General features: G+C 40.6%; 1 protein-coding gene across 9 annotated transcripts in view; it reads right to left on the bottom strand.

The window, feature by feature from the left end:
- ACOXL (acyl-CoA oxidase like) overlaps positions 1-19,715 on the bottom strand; it is a 359,669-nt gene that overhangs the window by 17,249 nt on the left and 322,705 nt on the right. For all 9 annotated transcript variants that reach the window (XM_044772863.2, XM_070511750.1, XM_070511749.1 and 6 more), the window contains one exon: positions 12,167-12,268. In XM_044772863.2, the coding sequence (XP_044628798.1) occupies positions 12,167-12,268 (102 nt within the window). The remainder of the gene's footprint in view (positions 1-12,166; positions 12,269-19,715) is intronic.

Raw genomic sequence — 19,715 nt, 5'->3', positions numbered from 1 at the left:
TCTCCACAAAGAAACAGAATATATAAAGAAGAACCAAATAGAAATTTTAGAACCAAAAAATACAACCAAAATAAAAACTCAGTGAATAGAGGAGGCAGTGGAAAGAATTACTGAACTGGAAAACAGGACAACAGAAATTACTAAGTCTGAACAATGGAGAGGAAATAGACTGAAAAAAAAATAAAAAACAGAGGCTCAGGACATGTGTGGTTATAATAAAAGATTAACTTTAGTGTCATCAGAGTTCTGGAAGGACAAGAGAAACAAGGCAGGGCTGAAAAGCACTTGATGAAATAACTGGAAACTCCCTCATTTTGGCCACAAGACATAAACCAACAATTCCAAAAGCTGAGCAAACCTCAATCATGATAAATCCAAAGAAATCCACAACACAGCACATCATAGTTAAACTTCCAAAAACTAAAGATAAAAAAAATCTTGAGGCTGGCCCCATGGTGTAATAGTTAAGTTTGGTGCACTCCACTTTGGCAGCCTGGGTTTGCAGATTTGGATCCTGAGTGTGGACCTATACCACTAGTCAGCCATGCTGTGGCAGCAACCCACATACAAAGTAGAGGAAGATTGGCACAGATGTTAACTCAGGGCTAATCTTCCTCAAGCAAAAAAAAGAGGAAGATTGGTAACAGATATTAGCTCAGGGCAAAACTCCCTCAGCAAAATAAATAAATAAATAAATAAAATGAAATCTTGAAAGCAGAGAGAGAGAGACATGGCACTTCAGTTGCAAGGGAAAAAATAATTTGAATGAAAGCAGATTTTCATTAGAAACATAGAGGCCAGAAATGCTTTCCAGTGCTAAAAGAAAAGAACCCTCAACCCAGAATCCTATATCCAGCAAAATATTGTTCCTATTTTCAGATGACATGTTTGTGTACGTAGAAAATTCCAAAAAATTTATAAGAACTCCTAGAATTAATAAGTAAGATCAGGAAGGTTATACAACATAAGATCAATATATTAAAATCAATTGTATTTCCATATTCTAGAAATGCACATGTGGACACGAAATAAAATATGCAATATGATTTATAATTGCTCCAAAAAAGAAATAATTAGATGTAAATCTAATAAATATATACAATACTTATATGCTGAAAACTACAATATGCTGATGAATGAAATGAAAGGAGATCTATATAAATGGAGAGGCATACCATATTCGTAGATTGAAAGATTCAGCATTGTATTGAATGTCATTTCTCCAAAAATTGATAGACAGGTTTAACATAATTCCTATCAAAATCCCAGCAAGATTTTTTTGTAGATATAGACAAGATTATTCTAATATGTACATGGAAAGGCAAAGACGGAAAATAGTTAAAATAACTTCTAAGAAGAATTAAGTGGGAGGAATCAACCTACCAGATTTCAAAATTTATGTAACTACAGTGACCAAGACTGACCATGTGTTATTGGCAGAGGGACAGATACATAGATGCATGGATCAAAATGAAGAATGTGGAAATGGAAGCACACAAATATGCCCCACTGATTTTATACAGACTCGTTAAAGCGATTCAGTGGAGGAAAGATAACCTTTCAACAAACAGGTGCTGGAGCAAGGGGACATCCACAGGCAAAAACTGAATCTCAATCTTATACAAAAATTAACCCCAAATGGATCATGGACTTAAATGTGAAATGTAGAAGTATAAAACTTTTAGAAAAAAACCTAAAGGAGAAAATCTTCAGGACACAGGGAGAGGTGAAAAGTTCTGAGATTCAACACCAAAAGTACAATCCACAAAAGGAAAAATTTATAAACTGGACTTCATCAAAATTAAGAACTTGTACTCTGTAAAAGACTATGTTAAGAGGATGAAAGGACAAGCTACAGACTGGGGGAAAATATTTGCAGATGATGTATCTGACAAAGGACTAATATCTAGAATATACAAAGAACTCTAAAAACTCAATGGTTAGAAAAACCTAAACCATCCAGTTAGAACATGGGCAAAAGATATGAACAGACATTTCATTGAAGAGGATATACAGATGGCACGTTAGCATATAAAAAGACATTCAACATCGTTAGCCATTAGGGAAATGCAAATTAAAACCACAATGAAATATTACTGCATACCTATCAGAGTGGCTAAAATAGAAAATAGCAACACCACCAAATGCTGGTGAGAATGTGAAGAAGCTGGCTTACTCTTACACTGCTAGTGGGAATGTAAAATGTTACAGCCACTCAGAAAGTTTGGGAATATCTTAAAAAAAAATCAACATGTACCCACCATACAACCCAGCAATGCTATTCCTGGGCATTTATTCTAGAGAAATTGAAACTTATATTCATAAGAAAACCTATACACGAATGTTTATAACAGCTTAATTCCTAATAGTCAAAAACTAAAGGCAAATCATAAGCCTTTCAATGAGTGAATGGTTAAACAAACTGTGGTACGTCCATGCCATGGAATACTACTCAGCAATAAAAAGAAACAGACTACTGATACATGCAACAACCTGGATAATTAATCTCCAGATAATTATGCTGAGTGGAAGAAGCCAACCCAAAAAGGTCGCATATTGTGTGATCCCCTTTATACAACATTCTTGAAATGACCAAATTATAGAAATAGAGAACAGATTAGTGGTTGCCAAAGATTAAAGGGGAGGTGGGCAAAGGGAGGAGGGTGAGGCTATGAAAGAGCCACGTGAGGAACCCTGGTGATGGCGGACCCCTGCATTGTCACTGTATCAGCGTCAGAATCCTGGGTGTGATATTGTACTATAGTTCAGCAGATGACACCATGGGCGAAACTAGGCACAGGGACATGAAATCTCTCTGTATTATTTCTTACAACTCTATGTGGATCTATGATTCTCTCAAAATAAAAAGTTTAATTGAAAAACAACTCTCCCCAAAACATAGAATAAATTTCAGGTTAGGTTTTAACAAAGGGATTTTATATAAGCACAACAGAAGATTCTTCCTTCTTTTTATTCTTTTTAGTTGGAGCATAACGGACATGCAGAGATACAAATAATAAGCATATATCAGCTTGCTGAGCTGTCACAAAATGGACACACTCATGTAACCATCACCCAGATTAAGAAATAGAACACTTGTATCCCAAAAGACTCTGAAAAAGTCACACACTTGAGCTGGAGATTTTTCTTTCATTGTCTCAGCAGTAGCCAAGTTGGTTACAGAATTAATGCCTGGTGGTTCGAGGCCACAGGCTGTGACGTGAATGACCAGCTGTCCAGGGCAGGAGCGTACAGAGGAATCTTGGCTTCCTGCAGACCTACGGTTTCTCACAAGTGAGTCCTGTCCCTTCTCTGTGCTTTAAAAGGGGGCCAGCTCTCATGCTTTCTTTGTATGGTTACTAAGAACGAGGAGCTCTGAGTCCCTCAGAGGAGGGAAGAAATGGAGCAGGCCCCAGCAATATCTAGTCGCTAAAATCAAAGGAAAAGAGTGACTTACCATCAGAAAAAAGACAAGCAATTAGGAACACATTTTACTTTACAAAAAATATTGATTTCCAGATAGAATGTTAATTTCTACCAAAATGGAGATAGTCAGGATCATTTCTGTTTCAAGTTCAGAAATTCATTTAAATTTTATTATTATAGAATCATAATAAAATTCGCCTTGTCCTTAACTGCGACTGAGTTCTGCCCTGTCTGCTGGGACACAGCTGAATTCCATCTCCTCAAAGGTCTTTTTTGTGTCGCGCAGGTACTCTTAGGAACAAATTTCACCAGTGGGAAATTCTCACTGCGCATCCCGGAGTAAGGGGATGACCCTCTCGTGGAGGAGGCCCCAATTATGCAGCACGTCAAGCATCTCCCCGAGGAGCCCAGGATAAGGCAGCTGTCAGAAGAACTCAGAGGCTGGAGCTCAGCAAACAAGCTGCTCTCTCCTGTGGTTGTAACAAGTTATCCTTGAAGGAAGGAAATAGAATGATCCTGGTGCACTCGCTCCCCAGATACACAAAGCCGTACTGTGGGCAAAGCGTGAGGGTTGACCAGGTGGCCGCCACAAGGAAACCAGGATTGCAGGGGTGGTGACCTTAAGGTCCTTTTTACTGACCAAACCGAAGAAACCAAATCCCACTTGTATTTTCTTAACCTCAGTTGAATGGCCTGCATTTATAGGTTCAACAATGTATTTTATGCCACTGGGGAGCTGGCTTGGGCCAGGAGAAAGGGGAGGGGAAGGGAAAAGAGATTTCCCCCCTTCTTAGCAGCACTGTGTCAGTGCTGGCACTTTTCCTGTCTCTCTGTTTGAGGGTCTCTGGCTCCAGGCAGAGAAGGTAGACCAGGATATACTTGTATTCTGGTTGGTCCCTGCCGTCTCCTGGAGGTGGATTGGGGGTCCTAGAGAAGTGAAAGGAGGCTAAATGCTTTCAAATCAAAGAGGATTTCACAATTTGACTCAGTTGCATTCCCTGTAGGACCACTCCATTGTGATGTTATTTCAGTAACACTCCTGGCTTCTTGACCACGGCCACCAAACAGGAGATGTCCCTTCCCTCCCTGGTGGAATAGGTACCTGCGGTCACGCCCCACACCAGCTTCTCCACTCAGCCTGGAGGACGCAGCCAAGAGTTCTCACAACCTCGTCATTTGTGTGTAGCCAAGTCAGGTGGGCCTTACTGGGCGGGTGGGATGGGAGTGGGGGAGCCAAAGATCTCTTCTCAAATTCCTTACATAGAAAACCAAGAGTTTGTGGGTGAGGCCAAGACTGAGAAACCCTACCTCCTTTTCCCAGTCCAAGAATGTTTTCAACATCCTGTGCCTAAACCCTCAGTTCGTGTTGCATTTGATTCCTGTGTCTGAACATCTGTTAGGCTGCGTTGGTCCAGGTGGTTTGGGGAAAGATAAATAGAAGGAGAGGAAATCTGAATGTCCATTAAAAAGAAACACTTAAGGTAGCATGGAAAACAGGCACACTGCATGTATAGGAAGCAAAGAGCACGTGCACCGTTTCTAAGCCTCACAGCTATGGGTGTGGGGGACAAGTTCTTGAAGTCAAGATTTGAGGAGAAGAAGGGTTAATGTCCCAGCACCATCTTTCCAGCTTGGAACTATCCCCTAAGATTTTCCCCTGTTTTATTTCTTCCAACCCAAGTCTTTTGCCACAAGGCAACGACTGCCTTTATATTCTACGCTTAGTTCAAAATAGTAAATGAGTGTAACCCATCTTCTAAACTCAAAGGAGCCTGAATTTTGGGCTTTTGGGGTCTGGTGTCTGCTGTTCTTGTGCACATTGTTATTCCAAGCCACATTTCCTAAAAATAAATCAATGTGTCAGTGGCTATGTCTACTCAGAACTACTTGAATGATCCATCAATCAACAGGCTTCAATGTTTTTCAGTTTCAATGTTTTCAGTGATTTAACTATTTGACTAAACTGAAACTAAAACCCAAACCTTAGTGGTTGTTTTAGGCTTGAGCAGATACAGCCCAAGAGCCAAGGTCACTTGGCATTGGCAGACTCCCTGTGGCCTCCTGGCTACGTCCCTGAGCAGCTCCTACTCTGGGAGAAAAGGGATGGTTCCTTTCAGTGGGGCAGAACAAGGCTCCTGGGTGCTGGGTCTCCTGTGTCGACTTGCTGGCACAGCCACAAAACAGGACTTGGGCGGTCAGTCTGGTTTCATCCTAGCACATCAGTGGACACACCTAAGTAAAAATGGCTGTAGAGGCATGGGAGAATGACTCAAGTGGGACAAGGCCTCAGTCATCTGTTGCTCCAATAGGAACAGTGCACGTAGGAAGGAGTGACAGGTCAGGACTCAAAGAGGACATTAAGGCAATGTTTGGGTGAAGGGGTACCAGCTATGGGTGTAATGCGATCAAGTATTGGGGGCATGTCAAGATTGCTTAGACATGGCCATGATCAGTATTCATTGTCTCTCTTCTTGCGTGTTTTCAGTCTTTAACACTGTTGCTCTTACAGGCACTCTCCCAGGGCCTCTGGAAGGTGGAGAGGCGTGGCCTTCCCCGAATCTGCGCCGGGTTCTGCAGCCCCTGCTCACTTCCCTGCAGGTCCTGTATGAGCTGCATTCTCACATGGTCCCATTATTTGGGTTCAGGGCAGGAAACAGAGCCTGATTCAACGTTTCGCTAAGTATTATTTTCACCACACTGAATAGGGTCTTTTTTGATCTGCAACCCACAGCTGGGCTGTGGTTCTCTCAACACACATAGACTTTAAAGCTTCCTCCTGTGTTGATTTCTCAGCGTGAGCTGACCACACGTCCACATGCACTTGCTTCTTCTCCGAATGTCTCCGAGAGCCACTGTTCTGATGCTGGTGGGCACCGACAGAGCAGGACAGCTGTGCCCTGAGTCCAGGGAGCAAACACTCTCATGAGAAAAATAAGGCTATTCTATCTAAAACTTAAGTTTACTGTAAGGGCTGGTATAAAATAAAGTAGAGGACACAGGCCAAATATTTATTTGCATTAAAATATACCATTTTAAGGAGCTGAAATTTTTATTTTATTTTATATTGTCTTTTTTTAAAAAGCAAAATGAAGTTGGTTTTAACGGATGTAAGATTGTTAACTTGTAATGTTATTTTGAAAGGCTTTGCTCCTTAAAATGAGCCTCAGCTGAGCGTTACTCTCTAATGCTGATAATTATCGGAAGCAAAATAAATACAGATGTCTAGGTCAACGAAGACTGAAACAGGAGAATGCCTGGACACTAAATTTTCCAAGAACAAACCACACAATTGTTCTGCACATCCCCCTGCCATGGTACTTAATGGAAAGGGCACAGAAACCTTTTACTTAGGGGCCTTGTGTAGATGAAGCCCCTGGGGGCACCGTCATGGGACCGCCTTTGAGCCAGGGCCCTACTCTGAGGGCAGAAAGGTGGAGCCAGCCCACCCCATGATTCAGACCCCAGAACACGAGAACAGCCCTGAGCTGGAGTCCAGAAGCCTCACCTTTACCACTCACTAAATCAGCAGCAAGTCAACCTCAGATTCCCAATCCATAAAGTGGATTAACAGCTATTCACACCAAAGGGTGCTTGTGGGGATTACACAGCATAATGAATGTGGACCAGCTCTGTCAACACTGAAGTTCCAGACAAAAGAAACGGGTTAGTTACCAGAGCCAAGAAGGGCTGCGGGGCATCTGCTTGAATTTAAAAAGAAAACAAACCCCAACCCAACCCTCTTGTGGGCCTCAGTTGGACACGGGGCACTTGGGCTGCTTTGGGAGCACGTGGATGGACTTTCCCTACTCTGGGACATCAGGCAGGCCTCTGGGAAGCGTTTGAACCTCCTCTTGTGGGGCTCTGTAGTGCTCTGTGTGGACAAGGGGGCTACAGATTGGTGATGCCTCGTGCTTAATCCACTTCCATGTGGGATTAGGAGTTCTGGGTTCTGTGCTTAGCTAGAATCTTGGGCAGTGGTTAAACTTCTCTGTTTCTTGGTTTTACTCATTTGTTGAATGGGGACTACATGAGCCTTACTTACCTGGAAGACTTTTATGAGAATGAAATGAGATTTTTTTTTTCCCTTTTAGTATGAATAAATGCATTGCCAATTATTATTAGATTGGAGCTTCAGTGTAACTCCTGGGTGTTCTGAAAAGTCTTATTCTTTAGAATCAGGCCAGGCTGATTGCTATTCCCTGATGCAGACTTTTATTTTGGAATACTCTAAATTTACAGAAAGGATCCAAAGATAGTACAGAGACTTCCCATATGCCCTTCACCCAGTTTCTCCTAATGTTACCATCTTACATAACAATGGTCCATTGTAAAAATTAAGAAGCCAATATTGGTATGTCAATATTAACAAACTACAAACTCTATCCAGACTTCACCAGTTTTCCTACTAACATCCTTTTCTCTTCCAGGACTCCATCCAGGATCCCACATAGCATTTAGCCATTATGTCTCCTTAGTCCCCTCTAGTCTGTGTTTCTTTGTCTTTCATGTGTTGACAGCTTGAGGAGTGCTGGTGATGCATTGTGTAGAGCATCCTTAATTTGGTTCTGTCTGACACTTTTCCTCATGATGGCACTGGGGTTATGGGTTTTGGGGAAGAGTGAAATGCTCTTCTCATCACATAATATCAGAGGTACCTGTGATCAGCACGACTTATTACTGGTGATATTAACCTTAATCACTTGGTTAAGGTGGGATCTGCCAGATTTTTCCACCGCACGGTAACTCTTTTCCCTGTCAACACTCCATTCTTTACAATAAAAGAAAATCACTCACTCCAATCCACACTCAAGGGAAAGGAAATTAAGTTTCACTTCCTGAAGGGTGCATATCTACATATATTAGTTGGAAATCTTCTGTAAGGAGGACTTGTCTCTTTTACTCCTTTTATTTATCTGTTTAACCACTTACTTATATCATTATGGACTTGTGTTTAATTATTTTATACTTTGGGTTATAATCCAATACTATGTTATTTACTTTCTTTCTCAAATTGTTCCAGCCTTGGCCACTGGGAGCTCTTTCAGTTAGCTCCTTCCAGTGTCCCTCTGACACAACCCCACAATTGTGGGGGTCTGGATTTTTGTTTTTGTTTTAAGCAGGTTCTTACTTTCTGGCACTGGAAGATGCTCCAGGCCCATCTTATATATTCATTGCCCCAGCCCTAGAATCAGCCATTTCTCCAAAGACCCTGGTTCCTTTTATTGGAGAATCATATAAGAAACCAAGAACTGAACACTGAGTGTCCTTGTTGTTACTAGCTGATGCTGATTTTTATCCAAATAAAATAAACGGAAACGTTTAGAGTCAGAGAGAGACGAGTTTTGACTAGCTATGTTACTTTGGGCAAGTTACCTTGCCATGCCGGGTCTCATTTTCCTCATCTATGTGTAAGGATAATGAAGGCCACTCAAAGGGCTACTGTGGGGTCAAGTGTATAACATTGAAGGAACTTTCTGCTTCTGATACTGACCAACCTTCCTACTGAAAACAACCAGAATTCTTAGAGAAAATATTGGAAACATCTTCAAAGCTCTAATAACATGACAAAATATGCCACAAATTACAGGAGAATGGGAACCAAAAGAAATACAAGGCAATTGCCATTTCCAGCAAACCTAAATTTTCACTTTGACAACCTCATGGTGCCTGGGGTGGAGGTAGGAAAGGATGATAGTCAAAACCTGGGCAAGCACTAGGCAAGAAATTTAATAGGAGACCCTTGCTAAAATAAGCTGGATGCCAAAGAGCTATAACCCTCTGGGAGGGTAAAGAAATTTTTGCCCTTATTTGAACTCTCTGAGTCTTCTAGGAAACCTCAAGCCTTGAATTTAGTTAAGGTGGGTCTCAGAGTACCTTCCGATGCCTAGTAAGGGGAAGCAGAAGGTACCTTCAATTTGGCCTTCATATAAGTCTTTCAAATCATTTTTTAATAACGATGACCAGCACACATGAAAAGATAACTAGACACAGAATAGAAACAACAGACAAAAAGAAATAAACCTGTAAAGACTTAAGATTTGGAATTATTAGCTATAGACTATAAAACAACTATGCTTCAATGCATAAAGAAATAAAAGACAATACTGAATACATCTTTGAGGAATAGGAAACTAAAAACTGACAAGGGTGATATAAAAAAGAAAAGAAAAAAGAATTTTTAGGGGCCAGCCCCATGGCCAAGTAGTTAAGTTCAAGCACTCCACTTCAGTGGCCCAGGGTTTCGCTGGTTCAGATCCTGAGTGCAGACATGGCACTGCTCACAAGGCTGTGTTGAGGTGGCGTCCCACATGCCACAACTAGAAGGACTCACAACTAAAATATACAACTATGTACTGGGGAGGTTTGGGGAGAAAAAGCAGAAAAACAAAGGATTGGCAACAGTTGTTAGCTCAGGTGCCAATCTTTAAAAAAAATTTTTTTAAAAAAGAATTTTAAAAATAAAAATCTAACAAGTTAGGTTAAAAATTTATAGGATGAGTTAACCAGCACATTTGATGCACCTAAAGAAAGAATCAGTAAACTTGAAGAGTTATCATGTGACAGTATCTAGATCAGTTTTAGTCATATCAATCATCACAGTCCCCTTTTCAATCCTTCACAAACACACTCCTATTTAGCACCTCCAATTGGCCGAGGGTCCCAGACATTTTAGTGAAGAGACGCTGCTAATAATATTTCTGAAGCCTTGAGATCTCCACAAAGAAGTGACATAGAAGTGGGAAAGGAAGCATCTGTGCCTGCTCCACCACCCTCTTACCTCTGGGAACTCCAGGAAAGCCCAGAGAAGGGGTGAGTGTTCACGGCTGGGCTCAGAGATCTGCAAAAGGGCCTTGAGATGTCCTGCAGGCCTGAGCAACCCAGATCTAGCCCCATAGATAAAGCTTGTTCCAAAGTGGCTGGCTGCTCCCTGCTATTGCCCAGGCTGCTCTGAGAATCCAGTAAATGAAAAGTGTGGAAAGCATGTTGTACTATAAGAATACAAAAGCACCTCAATGGTTTACGTGAAAATTGGTTTCTTTTACTCAACATTCTTCTGATGTATTATTTACCTAGTTCTATGTCATTTAAATACCTGGTCATATGGATTTAAAATCCTCCCTCATGTAGTTTTTTTTTTTTAATTAAAAAATATTCTCCTCCTCTCTCTCCAAAGTGGACATTTTCTTTGTGGAAAATACTCTCCAAAGATAGCTGCCATCAATCCTTTCCTTCCCTGTATGTACATTCTGCTCCTCGTAGGGAGAGGTGAAGCCTCCGCTTAAGCCCAAATCTGTGCTGGCCTTGTGATTTCCTCTGGCCAAGAGAATGCAGCTGAAGTAACACTCTGTTAGTTCTGTGCCTAACCTTTACGATGACTGGCACCTTCTACTTTCTCTTTGGAAACCAGCCATCACGTAAAACATTCGACCACCCTCAGACTACCATGCTTTGAAGAAGACCACACCAGGCCTTAATAAATAAAGAGACATAAAGACACGGTCGCCCAGCAGCCCCCAGCTGTTCCTGCCATCCCAGCTAAGGCATCAGCCATGAGAGTGAAGAAGCCATCTTGAGCATGTAGCCAGCAGACACCACGTGGAGCAGAAGAACCATCTAGCTGAGCCCTGTTCTAATGCAAAATCATGAGAAATAATAAACGGTTGTCATCTTAAGCCACTAAGTTTTGGGGTCATTTGTTACACAGCAATAGATAACTGAAACATCTTTACGTATGCTTTTCCTCATAACTGCTGCTGTTCCTCTAAAAAGGAAAAAGACTCTTCACAGTTCTTCAGGGTCTACTATAGTCTTGCTCTTGCAGACTTCTCCAGGTTTTTCTATCACTTGGGGCTTCAGCCAAACTGGTCTTGTCACTGTTTTTTAACATGTCTGTCCGGTACTCCCATTCCTCTGATTTTGCTCTCTTCATTAACCCCGTCTAAAGACTCAAGTGCGCTTCCCCCTCCTCAATTGAACCACTACCCCGACTTTGAATTTTCCCCTCTTCAAGGTCTAGCACAAGAATGACATTCACTCTTAAGTGACCTCTGTCCTCTGAACTCTGAACTTATTCTTGTGGCCAAGTTCACTGAAAGGCCTCCGCTCCCTTGTGTTGTTATTTGTGTTTCTAAAGTCAGTTTTGTGTCCCCAGATATAAAGAGCTGCCTTGAAGGCAGAGCCTGAGCATATACCTGTTGGTATTTCAGCATCTACCGGAAGGCCTAGGAGACAGGAGGTCCTCAGAAAACGTGTTTTATAGATGATTATGCTGTTGATAGTCTTTCTTTAGAGCAGCATTTTTGTGGTGATTCGCTGAATTCACCTTTGTTTTCAGGCACTTTCTCGCTGTCATACTGAATTACCATTGCTACCACTGACACAAAAATAGCACAGATGTTTCTGAATACGAAGAAGGAGTTAACAGGTTTTGGTAAGAAGAAAGAAAATGAAAATCACTGAATACTGTTTTTTTTTTTTGGCCGAGACAAGGAAAACACTTTGGCTTCTCTCCTCTCCTCTTCACGTCAGAAAGTTCGTGCACAGTGAATCATTTCCTTGTCACTTAAACTCCAAAGTGTAATATGATCATGGCGGGCAATGAAAACACGTATGTGAAGTCCCAGAGGCATAAAAATCCATGAGTGGAAACCGATAAAAGATTGGCAGGACTGTTTTCTAAGAAAGCAAAGACCTGATGGCTGAAGCACAAGAGTTTCTTGCGCACACCAGGGACTCTTACCTGAGTCCTGATCCTCATGCTGGCCCTGGGAGTCAAATATTTATGTTCCAGATACCAGGCTCGCTCCTGGAACACCAGCCTGGTTCCATATAACAGACAAAACTAAGGGGTGGGGGAAGAGGAGAAAAACAGACAAATAGTAATATATTAGAAAATGTAGAACCCAAGAAGGTGAAAGAGAAATAGCATAATATTACATTGCATAAAATAATGAAAATTAATACTTCCTTAATATAAAATGGTCACATTTTGGACCATTTTTCCAGTATTTATTTTATTTTTAAAAATCAGTTCTGTGGAAAATTTAAAGCATATATGAAAGTAAAAAAGAATAGTATACCCAACTTCCACGTCTCCATCCCCCAAACTCAACAAATATTAACTTATGACCAGTCTTGTTTCCTCTGGAACCTCACCCAGTTCTCTCTCACTCCAGATTATTTAGAAGCAAAGTCCACTCATAATATATTTTAAAACTTAAACTTGTTTGCTTTCCTTCTTAAGTCATGAAAGAATACTCTAAATGCACATTCTGAACAATATCATCTCGATATTTTCCATTGAACATGGTTTGATTAAACTTTCATAAAAATAGCATTCCTCATTTACATTTTGTTTCAATACTCTTTCCTCTTATGTTTCTGAAACCTACGCCCAGAACTCCTTCATGACATCAGTGGCATCAAGCAAAAACAAATGAGTTTTCCTGTATCAACAAATAACTTTTAAGTTAACTATTTATTTAGCTTTTAATATTCAATAATTCCAAAATTACACAAAAGTAGAGAGAATAGTGTAGTGGTACAGTATAAAGTACACAGTAATAGTATAGTATAGTGTGTCCCCACACCACTTTCAATAGCTATCCACTCATGGCCAATCTTGTTTTATCTCTCCTCCCACCTGTTCCCCACTTTCTGGATGATTGTGGAGCAAGCTTCAGTCATATCATTTCACCCATGAGTATTTCACTGTATATCTCTAAAAGATAATGAATCTTTATAAGATAATCTCAAAGTCAATCCAAGCAACAACAACAAAACCCTCTTCTTTAGAGTCAAAAGGAGATGACCTTCACATCAGAAGACAATATGTCTTCTGTGGATGGTCAGACTCAGAAACCACACAGTTCACAGTCATGTAGCTAATATAGACTCTTCCTTCTTTTGCTGAGATTCTGGGACATCTTTGAAATAGCATCATTATGAAGAACCTCAATTACTTGGTCTTCCAGAAAGGGTCACAGTATGGCTTAGCAGCTTGTCTATGAAAAATATTTAAGATTAATTATGACTCTTTTATGAACTTGCCAAAATTCTAGGGAGTAGTTCCATGGCCAATGTAAGCTTCCTTTAGCTCTTTTATATAACAGCAGTAAAGATGTTAGCTGACCCTACAGACACAGTGAGAGCAACTGAAAAATACTGTAATACATCCTGAAAACATGAATTCTTATAAAAATAATAAATTGTGTAGATTATATGGCTAAACTGGATCACAAGTCTTGCGGTGAACTTCATATCCACTACAAAAATACTTACTGTCAATTCCTAGGTGCAGGAAGTTAAATCTCATCATTTTGGGGTATATGAAAATATAAGGTCAGTGATATGATAAGAAATCTAGAGCCATAGAAATATAAGCATTTTTTGAAATAATCTAGTTCATCTTCTCACTCAATCCAGAATCCCATGTCAGCCAAGTTTCAACCAAGAAATAGATGACACAGTCATATTAGGATGATTCAAGAAAAGTCTAATAGTTTTTGTATAAAGGTGTGGGCAAGAAGTAGGAGAGCCACAGGAATAATGCAGTACCCTGGAGCTAGTATCTCCAGAGCTGTTACCACCTCTAGGTTTCAAGAAAGGAGGGCAGGGAGCGGCTACTGGATCCTGGAAGAGAGAGCTATGTAGACAGGGACACCTTAAGAGGAGCTGTGGCCTTCAGCGTAGGAATGCAGAAATCCCAAGGTGACCCCATAGTGAGGGAGGCAGGGGCAGGGGTATGCCAAGCTCATTCTCCTCCCCCTCTCAAATCTCTATCTGGAGCATCTTGTTCCTAGAACCTAACTGGATCCAGAGGGCAAGGATTCCACTGATGCAAGTCGTGTAGGTCAACTTCTCGGACTTAGAGCAGGGTAGAGAAGGGTGGAGAGTAGAGCTGGAGAGGCAGATAGAGGCTATCTGGCACAAATCCCATCTCTAATACACCTGACAGACATTCAACCTCTAGTCCAGTCCTACCTGACTCAAGCCCAAGCCCACTTGCTCCCACAGAGCTCCTAACAATCCCCTGACTGCTGACACCATTCCCAGGCTTCATTCCAGACTGCTGGCTTTCACCCGTCTCATATCATGCTTCCTGACTATGCCTGCTCTTCCCTTCTCTTGACTCCGGAGTGGTCTTCCTGTTGCCAGTCTGTGGCTCTTGTGTACCTGATGCTCAGGGCCACTTTTCTGGCTTTGGACTTTTGCTTTTCTCCTCAAACACAGTTCAGACTCTCTGTAGGTTTGTCCTATCCTCTTTGATGTCCTGGTAAATGTGTCCTGGTTCTTGGTGGCTACTAGAACACAACATCTAGGTCCAGATGCCATCAGCCCAGCCTCAGACCCTCAAACAGAAGTTTAATGTCTTTGCTTTTATATTCCAGAGATGGGAGCTCAGTGCAATAAGAAGCATCTGGTTCTCTAAGCAGTCTCACTGTTGGAACAACCATCGCCTATCAAGCCACTTCTCTGTACGGAATATGAATTTACGGATTGTTAACTCTGCAGGAAAGCGATCTTGTCCTATTCATCTTTACATGTCTAGGGTCTGGTAAAGGAGCTGACACACTGTAAGAGATTGGCTGAAACCCCGTTTCCCATGACTTATAGCTATTAATCCTATTAATGCATAGCTAATTATATCAATCATATTAATGCATAAGGCATAGCTATTAATGCCTAAGGAGTAGAGTAGGAGTCTCTAAAAGCATACAAATAATAGCCCTTAACAAATTTAAAGATATGTTTCACATCTCTGCGTAGTCTTTCTTTCTTCAAGATGATCAGCCTTCGCAGATTGTCCTCTTCCTCTCACCACATGGCTTCCGGCCTGAAGCCATCTTGGACCTGATGGTCTCTTCTAGATGCTTAATTCTCTCCTTCAAGGCATCTCACGGAACTGAACAGAGCATCCAGATGTTCCCTCATCACTGTAGTTTCAGCAGCACCATCACTGTCCTGGATTTGGACTCTATACTTTTACATACAAAGTAAGAAAGAATTTGCTTTGTGACAGCCACATGATATTTTTTTGAATAAACGAGTGAAAGAATATCATGCACATTTAGTTAACATCAAATGTTTGTTCATTTCACACTCCCAACTAAGCCTTTCCGCCCAGGAACTATGTGTTTTTAAAGTATTACCTTGTTGATACCTCAAATCCCCCAAAATCTCTATGATTCTTGATTCAATCACCTATTTGTCTGTGCCATTTACAAATTTCTCAAGTTTCATCTAAGTCTTTGTACCATAGAACCCACTGATAAGTCTACATCTTTGGATACAAGCATCTGAGAATCCATTTAATGAGATGTTATCTAACTCACATGTCTCAGCTTGTGCGTAAGGATATCCTGAGAGTCTAGCAAAGTGTGGGCCAAAATCAAGATACATCAATTTCCTCAGATTTTCTCTGCTCATAACCTGGTTAAGAAAGGAGGTACGATCAGTTTCACAAGGCTTAGCCAGAGCGAACACAGATAAGCTCCTAGCGACCATCTCTTTCTTTCCTAACTGCTCATAAACTATCTTCAATAGCCTTTTCTAGAATTTTGACTGGGATTTATATCAATCTCAATTCTATAGTTTCCCAAATCTACTTTTCCCCTATTTTTTAAAAATGTGGGTATTTGCTCATTTACAATTTTCTGACATCTCTTTCGTCCCCCTTGGTTTCAAATCTCTCACAATTACAAGTTCTTCCCAACTGAGGACAATATTTCTTCAGAGAGAAGATTGGGACATTATGGGAGACGAGTAGCTTTGCTTTCTCATTGCCGTCATTAACATCAAAGCTTTCCTCACCAAACTAGGCGCTTGTCTCTTCAAACTCTGCATGTAGCTAAAGATGGCCTTTTAAATCTTCATCAGATTATTTCTCGAGCCACCTGTTATGCTGGGCCTTGGCCACCCTGACACTTATAAATGCTACCCTTTTGTATTCATCCTTGGATTAGTGTCCTCCGGCATCAACCCACTCCTCATGGTTTGCATATGGCTTCCTGAGACCTTCCTTACACCCCTCTACTCTTACTGTGGCTTCTTTAAATGTGTCCCGAGCCACACCTTTTCTTCTGTATATCTACTGTATTGTCAGAATAACATTTTACTGTTTTCCTTCCTCTTAGGCCCATATGCCCCTTTGAAATCTCTGCCCCTAGAATCATAATAGCCGATATTTATTAAGCACCTACTATGGGCCAGGCATTGCAAGCTGTTTCCCATCCACCCCATGTAGTTCTCACAATAATCCTGAAAGGTAGCTGTTGTAGGCCTGTGCAGGAAAGGGTTAACTCAGCAGGTCTGGGCTGCTCAAACTCTGCACATTTCCAAAATCTTCAGGACTGGCTCTTGGCCCAGCTCGTGGGAGATGACCTCTGAGCCCGTGGAGTATCTTGCCTTGTAAGAGTGTCTTAATATGCCTGAGGCCTGGGGCCATACCAGATAGTTTATGCTAACAGTTAGATTTACGGTGAAGGCCTGTTTTCATATGCTTGGGGCCCTGGGTCATGCGTATCAGTTTCTCCTCTGGGGAGCTATGCTCTGAGTAGCTGAGGTCAGGCATGTGAGTCCAGCATGTTTGTGTGACTGACCCCAATAAAAACCCTGGACACCAAGTCTTGGGTAGCCTGTTGGCAACACTTTGCATGTGTTGTCACCCACCATTTTGGGAGAATTAACTGCTGTCTATATGACTCCACTGAGAGAGGACAACTGGAAGCCTTGCTGCTTTCTCCTGGATTATACCCCCTGCTCCTTTTTCTCTTTGTTGATTTTAATCTGTATCCTTTTGCTGTGTATATATATATATGTATATATCCATATATGTATATACATATATATCCATATCCATATACATACACATATATATATATACATACATATCCCAAACTATAACTATCAGTATAATAGCTTTTCTGGGTCCTGTGAGTCCTCCTAGCAAATCATCAAACCTGAGGGTGGTCTTGGGGACCCCCAACACATGAAGAAACAGAGGCTCAAGAAAGTTGAATTATAGAGCCAGGGCTGGAACCAAGTCTTTCAGGATTAAAAGATATTTTTCTATCTACTATACCATAGTACTTTCTAGAATTTGAAAAGCAAACCAGACAAGTCTTTTCTAAAAATAGAGGCTATGGGTTCTATTCTGGGTAAGATGGAATAAAATACTCCCCCGGTCTCTCCCACTGAATGTAGCCATAACTCCTGGACAGACTGAACGGAGAAGCTATTTGAGGAATCTGAAAAATAAACAGTAGTAGGCAGACTGGGGAGGAAGACCAAAATTCAAAGTACCACCAAATTAGTGGTGAGTTGCATTTTTTTTCCTAGTCCTCAAGCTGCTTGTCCCTGGAGACATCTGCAGCAGACTGGGATAACTAAACCCCAGATTTCTGGCTGGAGGATGGAAAAAGGGAGCCCCAGGGAACCAGAAAGTACCAAGGAGGTCATGGAGAGGAAGGGCTTGGGAAAGTAGCCCCATAAAGTTGTTTGTAAACTTCTGTGCTCAGTCCCAGGTGTGCATACATTAATCTAATGGTAATTAGCATACATAATACTTTGAGAATTGAACTAGCAGATAGACAAGAATGCAAGTGCCAGATTGGCCACTGAGTGGTGCATACGTGGGACAGAACAAAATAGTACTGCAAAGGCTATGATGCATATGTGGGACAGAACAAAATAGTACTACAAAGGCTATGAAGAATAAACAGGCATTGGAACCATGGTGAACAGAAGGCGAGTTGGAACTTGCAGCCCAAACAAGCAGGTACACGGCCTGCTAAAACAAAAATGTTAATATTATCCATAGGATTTAAGCCAGACCCAGAATCTCATCACATAATATTCAAAATGTCTAGGAAATAATAAAAAAAGGTTCAGCATATGAGAGACAAGAAAAATGTAACTTACATAGGGAAAAACAATCAACAGATGCCAACAGCAAAATGGCACAGATATTGGCATTATCCAACAAAAACTTTAAAGCAGCTATTATAAAAATCCTCCAACAAGCAATTAGAAATCCTCTTGAAACAAATGGTAAAATAGCAAGTTTCAGTAAAGAAACAGAAGATATAAAGGAGAATCAAATGGAAGTTTTAGAACAGAAAAACGATCAAAATAAAAATCGGCTCAACAGCAGAATAGGGGAACCAGAGGAAAGAATTAATGAACTGGAAGATAGCATAACAGAAAATACCCTATTTGAGGAATAGAAAGAAAGCAGCCTGAAAAAGGAAAAAAAAAAAAAAAAGGAACAGAGCCTCAGGAGCCTGTGGGACATAACAAAAGATCTAACATTCATGTCACTGAAGTCCTGGAAGGAGATGAGAAAGAAGGCAGGGAAGAAAAGGTACTTGAAGATTTAATGGCTAAAAACTCCTCAAATTTGGCAAAAAAGCAAATGAGCTGGTTTTAGAAGGTGAATCCCAAACATGATAAACACAAAGAAATCCATGCCCAGACAGATCATAATCAACATCTTGAAACTGAAAACAAAGGAAAAATCTTGAAAGCAGCCAGAGAAAAAATGATGTGTTACCTACACGAGAACAACAATTTGAACGACTAGATTTCTCATTAGAAACCATGGAGGCCAGAAAGAGGTGGTACAGCATTTTTTAAGTATTCAAAATAACAACTATCAACCCAAAATTCTATATCCAGTAAACATATCTTTCAGGAATGAAGGTGAAATAAAGATATTGTCAGATGAAGAAAAACTGAGAGAATTTATTGCCAGCTGACCTGCTGTAAAAGAATGTTTAAGACTGCTTCAGTTGGAAGGAAAATGATACTAAAAGAAAACTTGGAACATCAGGAATGGAGGAAGAGTAAGAGAAATGCTAAATATCTAGGTAAATATGACAGACTATTATTCCCTTGAATTCTTTTAAAAGGTGTATAATGACTGAAACCAAAACTTACGGTCCTGTCTGATGTGGTTTCCAGTGTATACAGATGTACTTATAAGATGCCTGTGACATACGGAGAGGGTAAAAGAAACTCTAGAATGGTAAGGTTTCTACATTCCACTTGAAGAGAAAAAATATTTAAGTAGATTATGAAAAGTTAAGTATGTGTATTGTAATTCCTAGAGCATCAACCAAAAGGGAAAAAAAACTATACAAAAATATATCCATAACTCAAAACAAAAATTGTGAAGAATGCCCAAATAATCCAAAAGAAAGTGTGTGTTGTAAGCTGAATAACGGCCATCTAAAAACATCATGTCCTAATTCTTACAATCTGAAAATACTACTTTATAAAGAAAAAAA

The sequence above is a fragment of the Equus asinus genome, chromosome 6 (assembly GCF_041296235.1).
Source record: "Equus asinus isolate D_3611 breed Donkey chromosome 6, EquAss-T2T_v2, whole genome shotgun sequence".
In the NCBI taxonomy this organism is placed as follows: Eukaryota; Metazoa; Chordata; class Mammalia; order Perissodactyla; family Equidae; genus Equus; species Equus asinus.
This window is presented reverse-complemented; position numbering and strand designations above follow the sequence as displayed.